The 19,117-nt window shown below is 39.0% G+C and overlaps 2 protein-coding genes across 2 annotated transcripts; one reads left to right on the forward strand and one right to left on the reverse strand.

Annotated features, from left to right (window-relative positions):
- The first annotated feature begins 1,708 nt into the window (after positions 1 to 1,708).
- On the forward strand, positions 1,709 to 4,724 carry LOC120561715 (nuclear factor 7, brain-like). Its single transcript, XM_039804927.1, has 2 exons — positions 1,709 to 1,865; positions 1,955 to 4,724. Exon 2 carries the CDS (start codon positions 1,972 to 1,974, stop codon positions 3,355 to 3,357), a length of 1,386 nt encoding a protein of 461 aa, XP_039660861.1. The 5' UTR covers positions 1,709 to 1,865; positions 1,955 to 1,971; the 3' UTR covers positions 3,358 to 4,724.
- Positions 4,725 to 11,345: 6,621 nt separating this feature from the next.
- Positions 11,346 to 18,233, reverse strand: LOC120562466 (tripartite motif-containing protein 35-like). The gene is made up of 3 exons (XM_039806180.1): positions 18,160 to 18,233; positions 13,259 to 13,869; positions 11,346 to 11,449 (listed from the first exon to the last, which is right to left on the reverse strand). Exons 2-3 carry the CDS (start codon positions 13,860 to 13,862, stop codon positions 11,346 to 11,348), a joined length of 708 nt encoding a protein of 235 aa, XP_039662114.1. The 5' UTR covers positions 13,863 to 13,869; positions 18,160 to 18,233.
- Positions 18,234 to 19,117: the final 884 nt, after the last annotated feature.

The following is a 19,117-nucleotide window of genomic DNA, read 5'->3' on the forward strand; positions in this document are numbered from 1 at the left end:
GACATTTGATGAGTAGAGTGTGTTGTTCTACTAACTACTCTCCCCCAAAACCAGTTTTTCCATTTGCATTTGCACTGGCCAAGTGGCCATAGGGACTGGTAGGAGGGGTAAGGGAGTTCAGACAAAGTTGTCTGAATGCCAGTGTAGACCTTTTGTGGTGATAACACAAACATTTCACAAGAATGTCAACACGTGTGATTAGATGGCTGTGTGAACACAAAAGACCTTTTGTTATAGCACAGCAATCTAACCACCACAATATTTTGTTATGATACCACAGCCATTTAACGTGCTGCTGCTCTTTTTAATCAAGCAGGTAGGCCTACCTTCATGTGTGCATGTACAAATAACTGTAGTAGGTAACCCACTTTTCTATTAAATATGTTATTTATATCAAAGTAAAACACAACACAGCAAACTTTAGAGTGCAAAGATAAACTTAAGACCTGTTTACAAAAGTAGACGGCATGCTAAACAGTGAAGTTAATACAATATTAAAAAGATGTGGAAAAGGGAAAAAGGAAAGACCCTGCCCTGAAGTAGGAGCTGAAAGAGTTACAGGAACTGCGGTCTGAGTAAAAATTCCCAAATTGGTCCAGTCGGAACACGAAAAAAAAGTGTTCTAGGAATGTTATGTTCTATGAACTGCAAAAATCCCTCTGGTCGGAAAGAGTCTTTTGTCAGACATTTAGCATATTGAAAGAAACTTGTTATTTCATGGCAGGAAGAGAACTTTTTGGCTCCGGCTTCAGCCAAGCCCCCTGCTGGGGCAGAAACTAAAACAAATGTTGTGTATTCCTACAGCACTAGGGACAAATTGACATACACACGTTATAACCTGTCATCTTGACCTGGAGTAACCTGAGAATTCAGAGGTGCGCCTTATCTTGGAAGACATCATAAGCGTGCGAGACAACGTACAGTTTCACAATCAATACAATACAGGAATATAGAATACAATAGGCTACATAAAATACAGATTAAGTAGGAATTACAAAGCCGGTGCAAAGTGAGGTGCAAGTAAGATGAAGGAAATGTGAAAGTGATATGGTTATGAGACAATGTACATGAATAGACAGTATGTAGCACTGCTGAGATGTAGTGTAGAGCCAGACAAAAAAAAAAAAACAGTTAGTGCAAATTGTGATCTAGTTAGTGGTGTTGATCAGACGCAATATATATGAATAGACAGTCTATATAAATGCCGAAATGTAGTGAAGAGTCAATATACAGTTGGTGCAAAGTGTGGTCTAGATAGTGATGTAGATCAGTAATATCACATGCATTTATACAATCACGCTTATATTTATGGATTCACGGCTTATTCTTTGTTACTTCTGGCTGCTTTTCTTTTCCCTCTACATGCAAACTCACACATCTGCAACTCAGCACATGGTTTTCATTCCTCACGGTGTTTAGTTTCTGTTGCTATTCCTGTTGTTGTTGTTGATGATCTCAGTGAAATTGTGTAAATGTTAGTTTAAATGCTCAATCTAATTATTTTTTTGGATCTTTTCTTGTATGAACCAACTACACACTCAAGACAAACACAGAAGTAGTAAACAGTATGTAATGGGGACAACACCTTTATTAAATACTGTGGAATGAAACTCAACCGGACAAACTGTGAAAATGAAGCTCTGCCCCTCACATGACTCATCACAGATAAAACAGGAAGCAGGCACACACACACACACACACACACACACACACACACACACACACTGAGAGATGAATAGTTTCAGCTTCAGATAGAAACCACTACTCCTGCTGAGAGAGAACATATAGCCTACTGTATACAGGAAAGAGTTCTGGGAATACTGGAATACTACACTTCAACCAGCTGCTGAATCCACAAACTGAATGTGAGTTTTATAAGAACAAAGACTCCAAGTGAAAGTAACTTTTGGGGAAAAGTTGAAGTGGCTGAGCTGTCTGTCTGCTGTGTTTCCAGCTTCACTCGGAGACTAAATGGCTTCCAGATCAGAGGAGGATCTCTGCTGTCCGGTCTGTCAAGAAGTCTTCAGAGATCCTGTTGTTCTGTCATGTAGCCACAGCTTCTGTAAGGACTGTCTGGAGAGATGTTGGAGAGAGAAACCAACACAGGAGTGTCCACTTTGTAGGAAAAGATCCTTGTCTAACCCACATGTTAGCCTGGTGTTGAAGAACCTGTGTGAGGCCGTCATACAGGAGAGAGATCAGAGATCTTCAGAGGCTCTCTGCTGTCTGCACTCTGAGAAACTCAAACTCTTCTGTCTGGACCATCAGCAGCCGGTGTGTCTCGTCTGCAGAGATTCAGAAAAACACACCAACCACAGATTCAGACCCATCGATGAAGCTGCACGACAACACAAGAAGGACCTTCAGGAAACTCTGGAGCCTGTGAAGAAGAAGTTAAACGTTTTTGAACAAGTTAAAGTGAAGTGTGATCAAACAGCAGAACACATAAAGGTCCAGGCCCGACGCACAGAGACACAGATTATAAACCAATTTAAGAAGCTTCACCAGTTTCTAGAAGAGGAAGAGGTGGCCAGGTTGGCTGCGCTGTGGGAGGAAGAGGAGCAGAAGAGTCAGAGGATGAAGGAGAAGATGGAGGCTCTGAGCAGAGAGATTGGAGCTCTTTCAGACACAGTCAGAGCCACAGAGGAGCAGCTGAGAGCTGTTGACATTTCATTCCTGATCTACTACAAGGCTGCAGTGGAAAGAGTCCAGCAGCACCCCCTGCTGGATGATCCACAGCTGCACTCAGGAGCTCTGATAGACGAGGCCAAACACCTGGGCAACCTGAGCTTCAACATCTGGAACAAGATGAAGGACATGGTCTCCTACACTCCTGTGATTCTGGACCCAAACACTGCTTATCCAGAACTCATCCTGTCTGAAGATCTGACCATTGTGAGATTTGGAGAGAGACAGCAGCTTCCTGATAATCCAGAGAGGTTTGATTATTACTACCTCTCTGTCCTGGGCTCTGAGGGCTTTAACTCAGGGACTCACAGCTGGGATGCTGATGTTGGCAACTGTACAGACTGGGAACTGGGTGTGTTAGCAGAGTCTGTCCAGAGGAAGGAAGTCATTCAGTCTGGAATATGGAGCATAGTGTTCGAACAAGCTAAATACTCAGCACGGTCACGACCAGATCCAGACACTGTTCTCAGAGTGAAGATGAAGCCCCAGAGAGTCCGAGTGACTCTGGACTGGAACAGAGGAAAGCTGTCGTTCTATGATCTTGGTACTAACACACACATACACACCTTCACACACACTTTCACTGAGATACTGTTTCCATTGATTGACATTAGGGGGGAAGTGAAGGTTTTACCGCTGAAGGTCTGTGTGACTGTGGAACAGAAATAGATGATGATGATTATTAACAGCAAATAGTATAAACTGTCAAAAATAAGGCAAGGAGGTAATGTTTTCGATTCGGTCTGTTTGTTTGTTTGTCTGTCATCAGAATTACAGAATAACAATTGGCCCGATTTTTATATAACTTTGTGTAAGAGTGTAGCATGGGCTGATAAAAACCCATTACATTTTGATCTGAATCACAGGGCAGATACACAAATACTTTTTTCATCAACATTGCGAGCTACAGCATTTGTGTTGCATTCAAGTGGTGTAGGAATTATTGAAAAAAATAGTTCCTGACTGGGAAAGATTACACTGCATTAACATTATGAGATAAAGCATTCCTTGGGGAAGGTCTGTACTCTCCGAGTGCTCTTCTAGCTAAACTTATTAATAACTACTTTGTGTTGATTGTAAGTTATTCATCTTAAGGCCCCAACACTCCAACCTGATTATCATCCGTCAGACAGTCTGGCGAGGTCAGCGACGCAAGTCTGTTTGGTGTGTTCTGTGCCGTCATCAGTCGGAGGGGCCGTTCATTTGGGCTGATTTGACTTGTTGAATCGGAGGGCAGGCAGTCGGACTCAATGGCCAATCTGATTGTTGCACTAACCCGAAAATGAGCCTGACTAACGCCTCTCAAAGTGCCGCCTGCTGTTACTTTGTGTCGATTGTGTCGAAGTTATTCATCTTAGCAACATGACATGTGGAGTTCCGCAAGGCTCAATCCTCGGCCCTCTTTTAATTTACATTTACATGCTTCCAATAGGCCAAATTATACAAAACAACATCAACTTTGCAGATGACAAATTTGGCTTTTTACGGAGGTGCACTCTCTCTTTTAGTTTAAAGGTGCAGTAGGTACGCCTTATAAAACTAACTTTCTAACTAACTTTTCTTTCACACGTGCTCTATCGTTGACAGCTCTCCCTTGTGGGGGGAGGGGCTTTGGAGACCTTTTGGGCTTTATCTGAAAGGGGGGTAGGGACTTAGAAGTTGTCAATGTTCAAATGATTGGGCTAAGTCCTGGATATTCACAATCCTACCTACAGCACCTTTAAGGTTGTTTTCATTAATGTCAAAGATTATTCTTTTGAACAGACCTATCAGTACATTCATTGAGTTTAGAAAATATGCTTGCTCTTGGGGGAATTACTGGAATTGTTGTTTTTTTGTAAATTATAGAGTGTGGTCTAGACCTACTATATCTGTAAAGTGAGAGATAACTCTTCTTATGATTTAATATTATTAAAGGTGCAGTAGGTAAGAGTTATAACACTAACTTTTTCATATTTGCTGAATCTGACCCTATGTTCCAGTAGAACTACATGAACCACCAACAGCCTGTAGTGCAATTTGCAAAAATCCACAGCTCCCTGTTCAGATGCACCAATCAGGGCCGGGGGAGGGGTGGGTGTCTACCTGCGTGAAAATCACTGCTCATGCACATGCATTCATTCTCCTTTGTGGGGGGAGGGGCTTAGGAGACAGTTTTGGGCTTTAGCAGAAAGGGTGGGAGGGACTGAGAAGTTGTCGAGTTGTCGACTTTGGCTAAGTCCTGGATCTTCACAATCCTACCTACAGCACCTTTAATACAATTGAATTGACAATACAGATATATTCAGTTGTACAGTTATATTCTCTTGGTTTTTATTTTATCAATCTCTTGGCCCTTTAATGATATGCTGTGTGTGTTGTACTTTGTTTCTATACTGTCAATGTTTAATGTAACATAAAACATAGCATTTTAAATGGCCTTGTTGTTGAAATGGGCCTGGCCATGTTCCAGATTTTGGGTTTATTTATAACATGTTTCAGATATCTATTACCGATATAACATAATCAGAATAAATAACTCCTGTTTCTGAATTACAATACCTGTCAATGAAGCTGTGATTGGTTTACCATTAGATCATTGACTATACCTTTAACACCCTGCAGTGTTATCTTAAAAGTTTCTACATACCAGTAAAACTACTCTGTATCTCACTCTGTTAACATGTCAACAAACCACATGGCTCCACAACACAGACAGCGTTGTAACGTGAACATGATGTGTTGTAAGAATTGTTTTGGTGTTTGGTGGAGGGTTAAAGTGATCCTGATTTGTTTATTGATTTAAAATGTTAAATTGATGTTATCATGATTTGTTTGTAATTCCTCTTGTGTTTCTGTGCTGCTGAGAATGAGATTACATTTTTAAAGACTAAACTAAAAGAGTCTTATTAAAGATAAATTCAGTTAGTATAAATTCTGAAAATAATTTAGTGCAGAAGAAAGAGACAGTTGTAGTTAAGTAGATACATGTTTTGTCAGTTCTTGAATGTAACTAAGTAAGTGCAGCATATATCCTCAATTCTAATTAAATCTGTACTGTTAAATGAAGCCTCAGTTTTCTAATAAATATTGGATTTTGTTTATACTCAAACAGTGCTTTAATACAATGGCTGCTACCATCACAAGACCAATTAGTGTGCTAAATTAATTAACTAAACAGCTACAACATGATCAAATAATCCACCACTATATAAACAAAATAACGTTTATTTATTTTACAAGAGTTTTTCCCTCTTAACAAACATCTCATTACTCATTAACCTGAGATAAATAGTGAGTTTAAAAGATTTATATTTTTATTTGATTTAGTTCATAAACAAAACATTCAAACAAACACACTGACAAAACAAGTATGCTGATTGTAACGCCCTTACAATATGAGCAGGAATCATTTCAATGTGTGCCTGCAGAATTTGTAGTGCATTACAGAATATGTATTCTAAACTTGAATAAATAAAACCAAAGATGATCAAGAGAGCAAACAGTCTGTCTACTGCTGTCAGAGTATTGTCAAAGTTCTGGCCATAAAACTACTACAGCAGTATATAAAGTACAATTGTACCTATGCTTAGTGTCTGTAGTGGTTAAAACAGGGTAACATAGTAATACTGTGTTCTCCAATTTAGCTAGATAGGTAATTTATGTGTGTGATATATGCCCATAATCTTCACCTTCAGTACTTCATTCAGTATTATTCATGTTATTGCATTCCCCCTCCCCCCCACTAGGTGGAAGTATAGGATCAGGAATGATAGAGCCGTATATTAGAGTCTACATATGAAGTGCCTCTCACCTGGACTTATCTTTCTATGTGCTCACTTAAGTCTGGAATGACATTCCACAGCACATCAGAACTTTAACGTTAATAACATCATTTAAATTAACATTTGCTCGCTATTTAATGGAGAGCATTTACGCACCATTAAGTCAGCTTTATGGCTTTGCCCTGTTGCTAATTCTCCTGGTCTGTGTGTTTGTTACTGTTTCTGTCTAGGAGTTTTTGTTGTGTATGTGGTGTTTATGTTCTGCAGAGCAGGAACCTGCTGAAAATCAGTTTTACACTGAGTCAGGCCCGATTGTCTTTAATCTTTTCCTGTTTAATAAATTAAAAATGAAATGAAAATTAAATCTGACAGCTGAGTTACATGAGTTAAGTCTGAAACCTTAACCTGAGGGCTAAATAAACTGCCCTGACTCTGATAAGCCTGAAATAACTGATGTCTATCAGCAAGGTTTTTTGGTGGTCATTTTAGGCCTTTATTTTACAGGACAGCTGAAGACACGAAAGGGAGAGAGAGAGTGGGGAAAGACATGCAGCAAAAGCGCCGCAGGGTTGGAGTCAAACCTGGGCCCGCTGCATCAAGGAGTAAACCTCTGTACATGGGGCGCCCGCTCTACCAACTGAGCTATCTGCGGCGCACTTTGTCACATTTCTGAAGATTTTACATGACCTGATGCATAATTTAAAGTAGCTATGCTTTCTTTCAAAGCACACTGTCCAAGTATGTATGTGTGGACCAAACTGTAAACTCAAGTCGGCATAGTGAAGCAGATAGTGGTGTTTAGGTCGAAGATTTACATATTGGAATACCTCCTGCCTCATTTCCACATACCTCGATCAGTACCTTTATGTAAGCAATCTGAGATTCTGAAAGGCTAGGTGCACAGACAAATTCAGTTAGCTCCCTCAGAAGTAGTATCAGCTGCCATACAGCATTGCCAGCATCTTCAATTCTGTCATGCACTTGTGGTATCTTTATTTAAAATAGGCAAGAACCTCAATTGCCACCTGTTCTGGGATGCATCCCCCAAACTTTGCTCCATTGCTGGGAACAGCATTTGGTTTGTTGGTGCTTTCACCAGGAAATGATCGGAGTCTGTTATTTAGTAATTGTAGTCTAAACCACTGTTTTGTTTTGATTAAGAACTGCAAACAAAATTGCTAAGTCATAGTCTATAACCTCCTCTAATGGGTCATGTGCGGAGGCAGTCCAGGCTGACACACATGGAAGTGGAACAGTTTGTTGAAAAGACTGTTGCCTTTAATGTCCTGATGCATAGTAACTTCAGCCTGGCTCTGCCCTCCTACGCATTCCGGCTCAATTTTCATTTTCCTTCAGTACTCCATTTGGGTTTGCGGTATATTCTTGGTTTTCTCCAGCTAAATCTTTAACCGTCCAATCAGCGAACAGAGGGAGTGGCTGAGAACAATGACGTTGAGGTTGTGCGCTAGTTTGAGTTGTAGTTCGCGTAAGGCGGCAGAGAAAGATGTGAGCGAAGCCATCCGGTCCGTTAGGCAACGTTGCCGATATCGGAAGTTAAAGCCCGAGCAGGAACAATCTTTGCTGAGTTGTGTTGGTGGCCATGATGTTGTGGCCCCCTCCTCCCAACGGGTTCGGAACAGTTTGATTTTTCCAGCTCACTCCTTTAGCGGTGAAGGAGTTGGCTAAGGCTAACTCTAGCGATGCGCGGACGTCACGCCACCCAAACGTTAGCGATTGGTTCTGGCAGATCCAGAGTGGCTCTGGGCAGATCCAATAGATCCAAGGAAGTTAACACTTGTCAATGGAGAGTGGCCAGACTCTCTGAACAAATGACATGGACCAGAGTCTGGTAGGACCAGGCTAATGTACCAGAGTTCGGTAGGACCAGGCTAGTGTACGAGAGTCTGGTAGGACCAAGCTAACAGGACAGTACAGGTACATTTGTACTTATCTCACGAGTCAAGCTTGGTAAATGTAATTTGTAAATAAAAGGCAAAGAAAGGCAATTCTTATTACTTATAAGTGATATAAACACACACTGTGAATTATATAAATATACAAACTGAATTATTATGAGTTATTTCACTTTGAATTTATTGCACAAACCAATGGACTGGGGAACAGACAGAGATAATAAAGGTAGATATATTATTATTATGACACTTAACGTTCACTGGTTTACATTACTGGCATTTTGGTTATTGCATCTTATTGATCTTTATTTTTATGAATTCTTTTTGCACTTTTTCTTGTTTTTACCACACTTGAAGCATAACAATTCTAGCCTTGTGAGGCCGTCCTGATCTCGCGAGGCCCAGTTTTCCACTCGCAGATCAGTCTGGCATCTTGAGGTAGAGAAAAATTTGGAGCCGTTCGCCAAACAACCGACCAATCAGCGCTTGGTTTTGAGGCGGGTTTAGGTGTGACGCAATGAGAAGTCACTGTTCAGTCTAAACAACGTGGCAGCTTCCACGTATGAGATGAGCGTGGCTATCGTGCAAGTTTTATCTGAATTAGAAAGTAGTCCTCCGTTGAAAGAAGAGCAAAAATCGGCACTGGAAGCTTTTCTCGGAGGAAAAGATGTTTTTGCTCTTCTCCCACTGGTTTCGCAAGAAGTTGATCTGATTGGTTGATCGGCCCGGTCTATCACCAACATAGGTGGTGATAGACAGATGGTTTATCCAATCAGCTAACCAGGGTTTCGCCCCTTCCCAAAAGTTCTCCAACCGATATGCCGAGATAATGGAGAGAATTCATCTGGAGGATTCAGGTTTTAACAATTTCCCTCCAGATGAATAAAGTTATTAGTCTTATCTCATTCAAAAGATAGATTTTGTGTGGACTCTCACTTTAAAGGAATACTTTAATGCAGAGATATCCAACTGGGGGTCCGTGACCCCTAGGGCTGTGTTTCTCAAAGTGGGGGTCTGGGGACTTGAAGGGGTCCTTGAAGGGGTTCCAGGGGGTCCCCAACAATTTTCACTATATTTTCATCCATAAGGAACACAATGACAGATTGTATGACTATTTTGCTCAAGGGTTTAATTCAATTTCTGTAATAAAACATATAAAAGCAAAAATCCTATTAGCTAGATGACCCATGGGACAAAGTCTTATCAGATCGGGGTCCGTGGTCTAATTAGTGTCAGTTTAGTGGTCCTTGATGTGAAAAAGTTTGAATTTTTGTGAATTTTTTAAAATTTAAATTACACATTGGAGATAAGCTTGGCAGGTAGCCATACAGTTAAGCTTAAGGATTCACAGCTATTCATTGTCATCCATCCAGCCCAGTTTAATGCAACTTAATTTGTTACAGTGGGCAACATGTAGTTGGGGGTCCCCTACTCTACTAAGTTGCCAAATGGTTCCATTGACAAGACCAAAGTGATGTGTGTGTTTTGTCGTTGTGAACTGAGCTATCATCGCAGCACGTCCACTCTGGAAATACCACTTGATGGCCAAGCACACAGCTGATGGCCGAGCACACAGCTAATGCCAATTCTCTGCCCCTTTGTCAAAGCCATGCGACAAAAGCACAAAGGAAGCCGATCCACTTTTCCATGTTAATAAGAACATTAAAATGAGAAAAATAATGGGACAAAAAGAAATCAAGGGACATTTAGAATAGATGAAAATTCAGTTTGCGATTAATTGCGATTAATTGAAAGTTAACTATGACATTAATGCGATTTATCGTGATAAAATATTTCAATCGTTTGACACCACTATTTATTACAAGTTGTTACAGTTCTCTAACGCACATGTTGACACTGGAAAAAGAGTAGCTTTTAATCTTGTTATACATGTGTATAATGACCATGAAAGGCATTCTATTCTACTCTCACTCTCTGTCTTTGCATACATTAGAAGTCAGACCCTTCTGTCTCCACTCTCTCCCTCTGTCTCTGCATAGATCAGATCAAAAGCCTCTTTCCGACCAAGTAGTTACAGGAATGTAGTTATAAGAACAGTCCACTTCTAAACAGTTCTACTAACTACTATCCCCCAAAACCGGTTTTCCATTTGCATTCACACTGGCCAAGTGGCCATAGAAACTGACCTTTTGTTATTATAACACAGCCATCTAACCTACACTACGCAGGAAATGTAAAAGACCCTGCCCGGAAGTAGGAGCTGAAAGAGCAAAAGGAACTGCAGGCCAGAGGAACTTAATAATCCCCAAATTTGTCCAGTCAGAACACAGGAAAAAAAGGGTTCTAGGAACGTTATGAAAGTGGCTTATAACGCTGCTGAGATGTAGTGAAGGGCCAAACAAAACAAAACAAAAACAGTGTTATGATCTACTTAGTGGTGTTGATAAGTTATAACATAATACATAAGAATAGACAGTCTATATAAATGCTGAAATGTAGTGAAGAGTCAATATACAGTTAGTGCAGGTAGTGGTCTGTTAGTGATATAGGTCAGTGATAACACAGTTAACCGGAATAGACAGTCTATGTAGATGTTGAATGTAGAAAGTCAACATACAGTTAGTACAAATAGTTGACTAGGTAGTAATGTAGACAGGTAATACACGCATACAAATGAGACAGTTGTTAGAATAATTACATTATCAAGTAATAGACAGGAACCACTGAGTTATAATACAGTTGTGTTTACATAACGCATAATGATAAACTCTATATTCCTAATGAAGAGCTTCCATGTTGTCAGTTATCTTAGTCAAGGAGCTCGTTTTTCCCCTCAGCATCACAATCGCGGTCCATCATCATCATTATCCACATAATCCTTATAAGCTTCATAGTCATTCATCTGTTCTACAGTCACACAGACCTTCTGTGGTAAAACAAACCACCACTCCCACTAAATGTCAATCCAATGGAAACAGCTTCTCCAGTGAAAGTGTGTGTGAAGGTGTGTATGTGTGTGTTAGTACAAAAGATCATAGAACCACAGCTTTCCTCCGTCCCAGTCCAGAGTCCACTTTCCGGGATCCTCGGGCCGGCGTGTCGGCTCGGGATCGGTGTCTGGATCTGGTAGTGACCGATGCTGCGTATTCAACTTCTCTGAACACTATGCTCCATATTCCAGACTGCATGTCTCTCTTCCTCTGGACAGACTGTGCTAACACACCCAGTTCCCAGTGTGTTTACTTTCTCCAACCTCACCATCCCAGCTGTGAGTACCAGGGTCAAAGCCCTCCCGGAGCCAGGACACCCTATAGATAGAGAATGCCTAATTTATCCCAGAAGGAAATTAAGGTGTCCAATACGCTTTTACACAACATATATACACATATGCACACAGACATATGACATTTGACATCCAGGCACACATACTACAAAATACAATTCAAACAGTTGTGCCCTTATAGTAAAGTTTGGTTTGTAGCATGTTTAAATGGTGATGGTTGGAAAAATGCAGAAAGGTGCAATAGTATCATAGTGCAAAATAGTGTCATTACAAGTTCCTATATCTATGCAAGTACAAAAGGAAACAATAAATATATATATATATATATATATATATATATATATATATATATATATATATATATATATATATATATATATATATATATATTACAAGCCGAAATTTGGACACACCTTCTCATTCAATGCGTTCCTTTTTATTTTTCATGACTATTTACATTTATTGATTCTCACTGAAGGCATCAAGGCTATGAATGAACACATATGGAATGTATGTACTTAACAAAAAGTGTGAAATAACTGAGAGCAGTCTTATATTTTAGATTCTTCAAGTAGCCACCCTTTTTTATTAATAAGGGAAAAACTTCCACTAATGAACCCTGACAAAGACACACCTGTGAAGGTAAAAACCATTTCAGGTGACCATCTTATGAAGCTCATTGAGAGAACACCAAGGGTTTGCAGCACTATCAAAAAGCAAAGGGTGGCTACTTTGAAGAATCTAAATATAAGACATGCTTTTCAGTTATTTCACACTTTTTTGTTAAGTACATAATTCCATGTAATGTTCATTCATAGTTTTGATGCCTTCAGTGATAATCTACAATGTATAGTCAGGAAAATAAAGAAACACATTGAATAAGAAAGTGTGTCCAAACTTTGCGCCTATATATATATATATATATATATATATATAATATAAAATAGAATAATCATTACTTAAATATACATAGACACTAGTAAAGACTTGATGAAAAGTTTACGTTAAAGTTGAAAACTGTCCATACAGACAAAAGAGAGCGTGGAGAATTGGCCATACAGGCAAGCTAGCAAAATGGGCAGATGGCTAATATAGCCAGTAAGGGGAGTCAAACAGTGCCAATCAGTCCATTCCAGGATATTTTACGTGTATGAAGGCACCCAGATGAAGATGAAGGCATGGTACAAAGGGCAGACTTAAACACTTAAGTCAATCCCACTCCCTCCCCTTATATGTAGAATAATAATTACCTATGTAGTCACGATCCAACCTCTCCGGGATTACCAGGAAGTTGTAGTTGCTCTTCCCATCTCTTTTGTTCTCTCACACTGGTCAGTTCATCAGACAGGATGAAGTTTGCATAAGCAGTGTTTGGGTCCAGGATCACAGGTTTGTAGGAGACCTCGTCCTTCATCTTGTTCCAGATGTTGAAGCTCAGGTTGCCCAGGTGTTTGGCCTCGTCTATCAGAAGCTCCTGAGAGCAGCTGTGGATCATCCAGCAGGGGGGCTGCAGGACTCTTTCCACTGCAGCCTTGTAGTTGATCAGGAATGAGACATCTTCAGCTCTCAGCTGCTCCTCTGTGGCTCTGACTGTGTCTGAAAGAGCGCGCTATCTCTCTGCTCAGAGCCTCCATCTTCTCCCTTCATACTCAGACTCTTCTGCTCCTCTTCCTCCGTCAGTGCAGCCATTCTGGCCTCCTCTTCATTTTCTAGAAACTGGTGAAGCTTCTTAAACTGATCCTTAATCTCTGTCTCTGTGCGTCGGGCCTGGGCCTTTATATGTTTTGCTGTTTTATCACACTCCACTTTTACTCGTTCAAAAACCTCTAGCTTCTCCTTTAAGGGCTCCAGAGTTTCCTGAAGTTCCTTCTTGTGTTGTCGTGCAGCTTCTTCGATGGGTCTGAATCTGTGGTTGGTGTGGGTTTCTGAATCTCTGCAGACAACACACACTGGCTGCTGATGATCCAGACAGAAGAGTTTGAGTTTCTCAGAGTGCAGACAGCAGAGAGCCTCTGAAGATCTCTGATCTCTCTCCTGTATGAAGGCCTCACACAGGTTCTTCAACACCAGGTTAACATGTGGTTTAGACAAGGATCTTTTCCTACAAACTGGACACTCCTGTGTCTGTTTCTCTCTCCAGCCGCCATGCAGACAGTCTTCACAAAAGCTGTGGCTACACAACAGAACAACAGGATCTCTGAAGACTTCATGACAGACCGGACAGCAGAGATCCTCCTCTGATCTGGAAGCCATTTAGTCTCTGAGGGAAGCCAGAAACACAGCAGAAAGACAGCTCAGCCACTTCAACTTTTCCCTGAAAGTTAATTTGACTTTGAGTCTTTGTTCGGTAACACTTTACAATAAGGGTACATTAATTAGCATTAGTTAATGCATTAATAAGCATTAATTAACCGTTATTAAGGGTTGAATAAATTGTCTAATAAACATTTAATTAACAATGCTCATGTTAACTAAGGTATTAATTGATGCATTATTTACCATTAGTTGATGCCTTAACTAACTGTTAATCACAGTTAACTAAGGTGTCTATTTTACCATTAGTTAATGCAGTAATAAGCCCTGACTAACTGTTAATAACAGTTAACTAAGGTGTATATTTTAACATTAGGTAATGTGCTAAAAAGCCTGAACTGGAAATAAACTAACTAACAAACTAAAGTTTCTAAGTAAACCTAAAGTGGTTGATAAAGATGTTTGATAGCATGTATGTCTTAAGGTTCACGGCCAAACCATGTCATTATGAGAAAACTTTTTTTTATTGTTTATTTACCGGTTATGGCTGTCCACATACCTTTTTCCACTATATTTGTCCATCCTCCAACATATGACTTACTTTTGGTAGAGGGTGAGATCAGGAAAAAGACTCCCAAATTCTCCATGCAGAGGTTTGCTTCTTCCTTTGTCTTCATGTAGACATTAACTTAAAGCCCAACCTATATAAATTATTGTGCATGCTATATAAGCATTATTCAACCGCAAACGGTCACTTAATTAATGTGTAACAATACTGAATAAGCCTTACTAAACCATCACTTAACAGTTATTAATGCTCTTTGGTAGACTTATTGTAAAGTAGCAAACATATGCATCTTAACTAACACTTAATTAATGTGTAACAATACTGAATAAGGCTAATAATACAGGACTTAAACTGTTATAGCGCTGAGTATTCAGTGGAAAGAAAGATGAGAACTGACTGAGTCAAACTCAGAATCAAATGAAAACCTTGTTTACATTTTGAATGTGTGTGCATAACAGAAGGTTGTCATGAAGATTTGATTTCACATTGACAATGTTTCACTAATGTTTAAAAGCTGTGTTAATGTTTAAGTCAGAGTACTAATAAACTGTGAATCATTGTTTAGTAATGTTTATTCAGCACTGTTATGCATGTATCAAGTGTATGTTAAGGTGCATATGTTCTTAACATTACAATAAGTCTACCAAAGAGCATTAATAACTGTTTACTTATGGTTTAGTAATGGTTATTCAGTATTGTTACACATTAATTATTTGTTAGTAAATGTGCATATGTTCTCTACTTTCCAATAAGTCTACCAAAGAGCATTAACAGCTGTTTAGTTATGGTTTAGAAAGGCTTGTTCAGTATTGTTAAATACTTAATTAAGTGTTAGTTAAGGTGCATATGCTCTCTACTTTCCAATAAGTCTACCAAAGAGCATTAATAACTGTTAAGTGATGGTTTAGTAAGGCTTATTCAGTATTGTTACACATTAATTAAGTGTTAGTTAAGGTGCATATGTTCTCTACTTTCCAATAAGTCTACCAAAGAGCATTAATAACTGTTAAGTGATGGTTTAGTAAGGCTTATTCAGTATTGTTACAATTAATTATGTGTTAGTAAATGTGCATATGTTCTCTACTTTACAATAAGTCTACCAAAGAGCATTAATAACTGTTAAGTGATGGTTTAGTAAGGCTTATTCAGTATTGTTACACATTAATTATGTGTTAGTAAATGTGCATATGTTCTCTACTTTACAATAAGTCTACCAAAGAGCATTAATAACTGTTAAGTGATAGTTTAGTAAGGCTTATTCAGTATTGTTACACATTAATTAAGTGACCATTTAAGATTAAGTAATGCTTATATAGCATGAACAATAATTTATATAGGTTATATTGGCTTTAAGTTAATGTCTTCATGAAGACAAAGGAAGAACCAACCCTCTGCATGGAGGTGGTGGCGCAGTGGATATGTCAAATGCCTTTGGTGTGGGGAGACCAGGGTTCAATTCCACTGAGATACATCAACCAATGTGTCCCTGAGCAAGACACTTAACTCCTAACTAGTTGCTCCAGAGGCGTGCAACATCTGATATATATAGTAATTGTAAGTTGCTTTGGATAAAAGCGCAGCTAAATGACATGTAATGTAATGCATGAAGACTATGGAGTCATTTCCCTGATCTCACCCTCTACCACAGTCAATGTCAACTGGCGGCCCATAACTACATCCGGCCGCCACAAGCTTTTAGTCTGGCCCGCAGGATAATCATGAATTCACAAAATGTAAAGAAGAAAAAATGCGTTCTGTTATTAATCATTCAAGCAAGAGCAAAAACCCAGCCCCCTGTAGTTGCATCTCTATTCACATGCCAGGATGTACAGCGATGCCCGAGCTCCACACACACGGCTGAGCCGAAATGTGTGTGCGTTAAAACACGCAGCACCTGACTGGGAACGATACAGAGAGGATTACCAACGGCCGCTGGGGCAGATGAACTCACGCTAGTCTTTTTTCTGTAAATAGGCTACAATTAAACCTTTGTGAGTAAAAAGTCAATACTTATCAATGCACTCACCTGTGTAGACCGGCATAAACATGTAGAAAGCGATATTTCAGTCTGCTCAGTCCACTCTGTTTTACGCAAACACAACTCTACTCTGCAATTTTTACAAACAAGCTAAAACAAAAGCTGTCGGTTTTAAGTCTAACTGTTTATCTTAGTTTGACGGGAATCTGGAAATTTGGACAAATTCTTGTAAACCTCACTGCTGGCTGAAAAAAAACAAACTCTCCGCTAGAGCGGTAAATCTATGGAGGTAGGCTATTATAAGACCAAAACAGATACATGTGGACAGATACTTAACAGATACTTAATATGCACGTGAATGACACGATCGTTATGTTCGAGTTCTTCATTCTTGATGATGATGGTTGTATTATTTTGCAACAGCATCTTTCATTGTAAATGAGGCATACATGACGAGTACATAGCCTGCTTATCAGTCCATTCACCATTAAAGCTGGGCTTTTACAACTCTGTGACAGTGACATGTTTACCCGACAGCAGCCATTTCTTTCTGCAAGCATTTTCCACCAATCAGGACGCTGCATACTACAATAATGTTTCCATAATCACAGACTTTAACCATCACTCCTCAGTGAACTGCCTCCTAGTCTGAGATCATTTTCTAGTTAAAGAGCCAGTTATCAGTATGTATGAGTTTGCTCACACTAGTACATGTAAAAAAAAATATAGCATTAATTCAGTAAGAAAGTGGAAATTTTGAACAAGAATAGGCGTATTATGTATAAATGAATTTTATTTTCTTTATTTAAAAGTCCGGCCCCCAGAGTGTCTGCTTAGAAAAATTCTGGCCCTTGAAAAAACTGTAGTTGACGACCCCTGCTCTACCAAAAGTAAGTCATATGTTGGAGAATGGACAAATATAGTAGACAAAGGTATGTGGACAACCATAACCGGTAAATAAACAATAAAAAAAGTTTTTTCGTAATGACATGGTTTGGCCGTGAACCTTAAGACATACATGCTATCAAACATCTTTATCAACCACCTAGTAATATTAGGAAATACCTTAATCAACAGCAACTAAGGGTTTACTTAGACACTTTAGTTTGTTAGTTAGTTTATTTCCAGTTCAGGCTTTTTAGCACATTATCTAATGTTAAAATATACACCTTAGTTAACTGTTATTAACAGTTAGTCAGGGCTTATTACTGCATTAACTAATGGTAAAATAGACACCTTAGTTAACTGTTATTAACAGTTAGTCAAGGCTTGTTTCTGCATTGACTAATGGTAAAATAGACACCGTAGTTAACTGTGATTAAAAGTTAGTTGAGGCTTGTTACTGCATTAGCTAATAGTAAAATAGACACTTTAGTTAACGGTTATAAACAGTTAGTCAAGGCTTGTTAAATAGACACATTATTTAGCTGTTATTAACAGTTAGTCAAGTCTTATTATTGCATTTACTAATGATATAATAAACACTTTAATTAACTGTTTTTAATAGTTAGTCAGGGCTTATTACTGCAATAGACACCGTAGTTAACTGTGATTAACAATTAGTTAAGGCATCAACTAATGGTAAATAATGCATCAATTAATACCTTAGTTAACATGAGCATTGTTAAATGTTTATTAGACAATTTATTCAACCCTTAATAACGGTTAATTAATGCTTATTAATGCATTAACTAATGCTTATTAATGTACCCTTATTGTAAAGTGTTACCCTTTGTTCTTATAAAACTCACGTTCAGTTTGTGGTTTCAGCAGCTGGTTGAAGTCCCAGAACTCCTTCCTGTAGCTGTTCTCTCTCAGTAGAAGTAGTGGTTGTGGGTGTGTGTGCCTGCTTCCCTTTTTTATCTCCGGTGTGTCTTTGAGGGGTGGAGCTTCATTTTCACAGTTTGTCCAGTTGAGTTTCATTCCACACTATTTAATAAAGGTGTTGTCCACATTACATACTGTTTACTACTTCTGTGTTTGTCTTGAGTGTGTAGTTCATTCATACAAGAAAAGATTAAAAAAAACAATTAGATTAGATAATCTGAGCATGCAAACTAACATTTACACAATTTAACTGAGACGATGACAACAACAAGAGGAATAGCAACAGAAACTAAACACCGTGAGGAATGAAGACTGTGTGCTGTGTGTGTGTTTGCATGTAGTGGGAAAAGAAAAACAGCCAGAAGTAACAAAGAATAAGCTGTGAATCAATAAATATGAGCGTGATTGTATAAATGCATGTGATATTACTGATCTACTACATCCCTATCTAGACCACACTAGAGACAGTAATGGGTCATTCTGTCACTCAGGAATGTCATTTGATTGATGGCTGACAGGTGAAGAGGTCACGACCCTTCAAAAATGTTATTGATGGTCAACAGATGTTTCTGACGCAACAAAGAAACAAAAAAACAGTGCCTCTGAAGTGTGTGAAATAAAAGTGTGAACTAACCGTCTATTTAAGCTGACAGGCCACGGAAATATTGTCCATAAAATGTCCATAAACAGTAATAGAGAGATGGCAAACGATTGCGTACTTAGTCCAGCAACGCTTATTATCATTATTATATTAAATGGAACAAAAAAGATAGCTTGGGGCAGGAAAACTTAGCTCGAATCAGTAATCAGTAAGTAGTACTACCTTGCATTTTACTCTGGTCTTATGTTATCTGCATTTCCACCTCAGCTCAAAGCTTTGTA

Source organism: Perca fluviatilis, chromosome 7, assembly GCF_010015445.1.
Source record: "Perca fluviatilis chromosome 7, GENO_Pfluv_1.0, whole genome shotgun sequence".
Taxonomy (NCBI): Eukaryota; Metazoa; Chordata; class Actinopteri; order Perciformes; family Percidae; genus Perca; species Perca fluviatilis.